Source organism: Portunus trituberculatus, chromosome 39, assembly GCF_017591435.1.
Source record: "Portunus trituberculatus isolate SZX2019 chromosome 39, ASM1759143v1, whole genome shotgun sequence".
Taxonomy (NCBI): Eukaryota; Metazoa; Arthropoda; class Malacostraca; order Decapoda; family Portunidae; genus Portunus; species Portunus trituberculatus.
The window spans coordinates 6,064,873-6,068,557 of NC_059293.1; the positions used below are offsets into that span (position 1 = coordinate 6,064,873).

At 43.3% G+C, this 3,685-nt stretch overlaps 1 protein-coding gene across 1 annotated transcript in view; it reads right to left on the minus strand.

Moving 5' to 3' along the window:
* Positions 1–3,685, minus strand: part of LOC123515639 (sodium- and chloride-dependent glycine transporter 2-like) — a gene marked incomplete in the record, with an annotated part of 27,674 nt that overhangs the window by 29 nt on the left and 23,960 nt on the right. The window contains 4 exon segments of the mRNA XM_045274454.1: positions 1–938; positions 2,092–2,400; positions 2,550–2,662; positions 3,117–3,345. The exon segment at positions 1–938 is cut by the window's left edge and continues 29 nt beyond it. Coding sequence (XP_045130389.1) covers positions 885–938; positions 2,092–2,400; positions 2,550–2,662; positions 3,117–3,345 — 705 coding nt within the window.

Genomic DNA, 3,685 nt, shown 5'->3' on the forward strand with positions numbered 1-3,685 from the left:
CATCACGAGGCGAGAGAGTGATAAAAAGCGAAATAATCCTGAATGTGTGTTTGTTATACATTTCAAATCTGCTACACGGTGTGTTCATACAAAAGACCAGAATGCAGGGAGTATCAGCTGTAACAATAATTGTTTTTTTTCCAGTTTGATATTCCATGCTAAAGATGTCGAGTCATGATCTTTTTGATAAAACATTTCTGAGTGTCGAAAACACTCTACATTCAACTATCCCTTCAATTATTTTATTCAGTTATCCCTTACAGGCTTTTGATGAAGAATTATTTCAGAAATTGTCATTTCTCAAACCGAAGGAACTCAATCCTTCATATTCTTAAGTAACGGAAGGTGGTGTTCAGAGTACGAAACAGGAAATCTGGTTACATATTCAATAAGGCAAGCAGTAACCGGATCCCAACGTCTTTGATAAGTACGAGACTCACAGAAGAGACTCGACCACTCCCTGAGTGACTTCTTCACATAAGTTAATCTGTAGCTCATACCTTACACTCTTCGAAACTTTCATGAACATAGACATGCGATCACGTGGAAAACAGGTTTTGTGACGAAAACAATTAGCACTAATTAATGAAGTGGTTTACTTCGTATCGTGATGAAAGGGTATTCAACAAATATATAAGTCATATACTACGAGATTCGTGTTAATATTGTTTTTTACCCTGTTATGTCTGAGTCAGGTAAAATGTGCATGCCTCAGATAAAATACGCATTTGAATTAGAAGACATGCATAACGAAAAGTACTGATTAAAAAATACGTTACATTGTGTCCTAAATTCTAACACAGGCTTATGAAAGATGCTTCAGAGGCTGGCTGCCGCAGCCCCGTGAGAAAAAGTATGTCGGAGGGACCAGAGCACTGCACCCTTCACATGTGATTGGAGTACGGAGGTGGTGTTTCCTTGGGTATCTTTGGATAGACCTGAATTAAAGAAATAGACAATATTTAGCATTTTGGATGAATGAAATAATGCGAACAACAAATATTAACATGAAAGACATGCAATTCACTGTGTGAAAAAGGACCTTAAGAGATGATGGTTCAGCTGTCACATTTCATAATTCAAATTGGATATATACTGTATGTATAGCGATATACATAACACCACACCTGTCCCTCCTACACCAAACCATCACACCACACCTGTCCCTCCTACACCCAGCCATCACACCGCACCTGTCCCTCATACACCCAGCCATCACACCACACCTGTCCCTCTTACGGCTAGCCATCACACCCCACCTGTCCCTCCTACACCCAGCCATCACACCGCACCTGTCCCTCGTACACCCAGCCATCACACCACACCTGTCCCTCTTACGGCTAGCCATCACACCACACCTGTCCCTCCTACACCCAGCTATCACACCGCACCTGTCCCTCCTACACCCAGCCATCACACCGCACCTGTCCCTCCTACACCCAGCCATCACACCACACCTGTCCCTCCTACACCCAGCCATCACACCGCACCTGTCCCTCCTACACCCAGCCATCACACCACACCTGTCCCTCCTACACCCAGCCATCACACCACACCTGTCCCTCCTACACCCAGCCATCACACCGCACCTGTCCCTCCTACACCCAGCCATCACACCACACCTGTCCCTCATACACCCAGCCATCACACCACACCTGTCCCTCTTACGGCTAGCCATCACACCACACCTGTCCCTCCTACACCCAGCCATCACACCGCACCTGTCCCTCGTACACCCAGCCATCACACCACACCTGTCCCTCTTACGGCTAGCCATCACACCACACCTGCTAGTCTTACACCCAGCCATCACACCACACCTGCTACTCTTACACCCAGCCATCACACCACACCTGCTACTCTTACACCCAGCCATCACACCACACCTGCCCCTCTTACAGCTAGCCATCACACCACACCTGCTCCTCCTACAGCCAACCATTATCACACCACACCTGCCCCTCTTACGGAGAGCCATCACATCAAACCTGCTTCTCTTACATTCAGCTATCACATCACACCTGCTATCCTACAATCAGCTATCACACCACACCTGTCTTTTCTATTGTCAGCCATCAATCTGAATCTTACCTTGGCAGTGGGTTCCTGAAAACCTTCATTATCATAGGTATACCGGAAGACGCCATCAGGTTGGCCTTTAGTGGCAGCAGCTTCTTTTTCTCTCAGTTTCCTAACGTGTCCAGGGCAGAAGTCTGGCGAGGACCTAATAAGGTCCTTATATTCCTTGCCACCTTTCAGAAGAACGTAAAGAGCGCCCATAGGAATGAACACCACGGAGGAGAAGCATATAAACCAGCCCAGCGCTTGGATGTTTGCCGGGTATACGTACTTGCCAAAATAAGCTGGCACAAAGTAATAGCACGACAAGAAAAAAATGAGCTGCAAGAGAAAGAAAACATTTTTGTGAGCCATTTGGATTTACACATAGTGGGCCTTATTACCAAATTGATTCTAAAGAGTTTACCGCTCACAAGTTTGTTAAATAAGAATTGTGTTTTTAGTCCAAAAGAAAAATTTTAGCGACTCACAACAAGAGCGACGGGAGTAATGAAGAGCCATGTAGCTGTCCAGTACACATAGAGTGGTGCGGGCATATAAATACCCATTTCTTCTTTAATATTTCTCATGAAGTTCTTAAATCCTGCGAGTGAAAGAAAACGTAAGTCAACTTTATTGTGCTAAAAGAAGAAAAAAAATTGAAACAAATAAATATTGCATTCAATGGTTCAACTTCAAACAGGGCAAATGAAACAAGCACATAAAAGAAACTAACACCATTAAAAGATTTATCACAGCTGCAGAGAGAGAGAGAGAGAGAGAGAGAGAGAGAGAGAGAGAGAGAGAGAGAGAGAGAGAGAGAGAGAGAGAGAGAGAGAGAGAGAGAGAGAGAGAGAGAGAGAGAGAGAGAGAGAGAGAGAGAGAGAGAGAGAGAGAGAGAGAGACAGGCAGGCAGAGGCAGGCAGACAGACAGACAGACAGACAGACAGACAGACAGACAGACAGACAGACAGACAGACAGACAGACAGACAGACAGAGAGAGAGACAGAGAGAGAGAGAGAGAGAGAGAGAGAGAGAGAGAGAGAGAGAGACTCACCGTATATATACTGTACAAGTACAATTTCAGTAATAGCAAGGATGATGACAGAAATGCTTGCGGAATACCAATTGAAGAGTTCAAACATGTATATGCCACCCTCAAGACACATCGTAAGGCCACAAAGGAACAATGCTAGGCACATCAGGCCCACCACTAACGGCTTCTTGGCCCGCAGGAACTCAAACTGGTCGAACAGTGCTGTGGTTAATGTTTCCACCATTGTGAACTGTGGACAGAGACACCATCATAGAATTATCATCAATGACAAGAACAAAACAATATAAGCGAGATGGAACACTAATATGAAATGACGAACACAGATATCAGCAGGAAATAAAAATTACCAATATTATCATTATTATTACATAATGATTTTATGAGTAACGATGATGATGATGATGACGACGATAATAATAATAATAATAATAATAATAATAATAATAATAATAATAATAATAATAACAATAACAAAAGTAATAATAATAATGACAAGAGTAATGATTTATGCTTAATGGATAGTGGAGTGTCTAACACTATTTTGAAAATAAGAAATGGCGAATAACCAA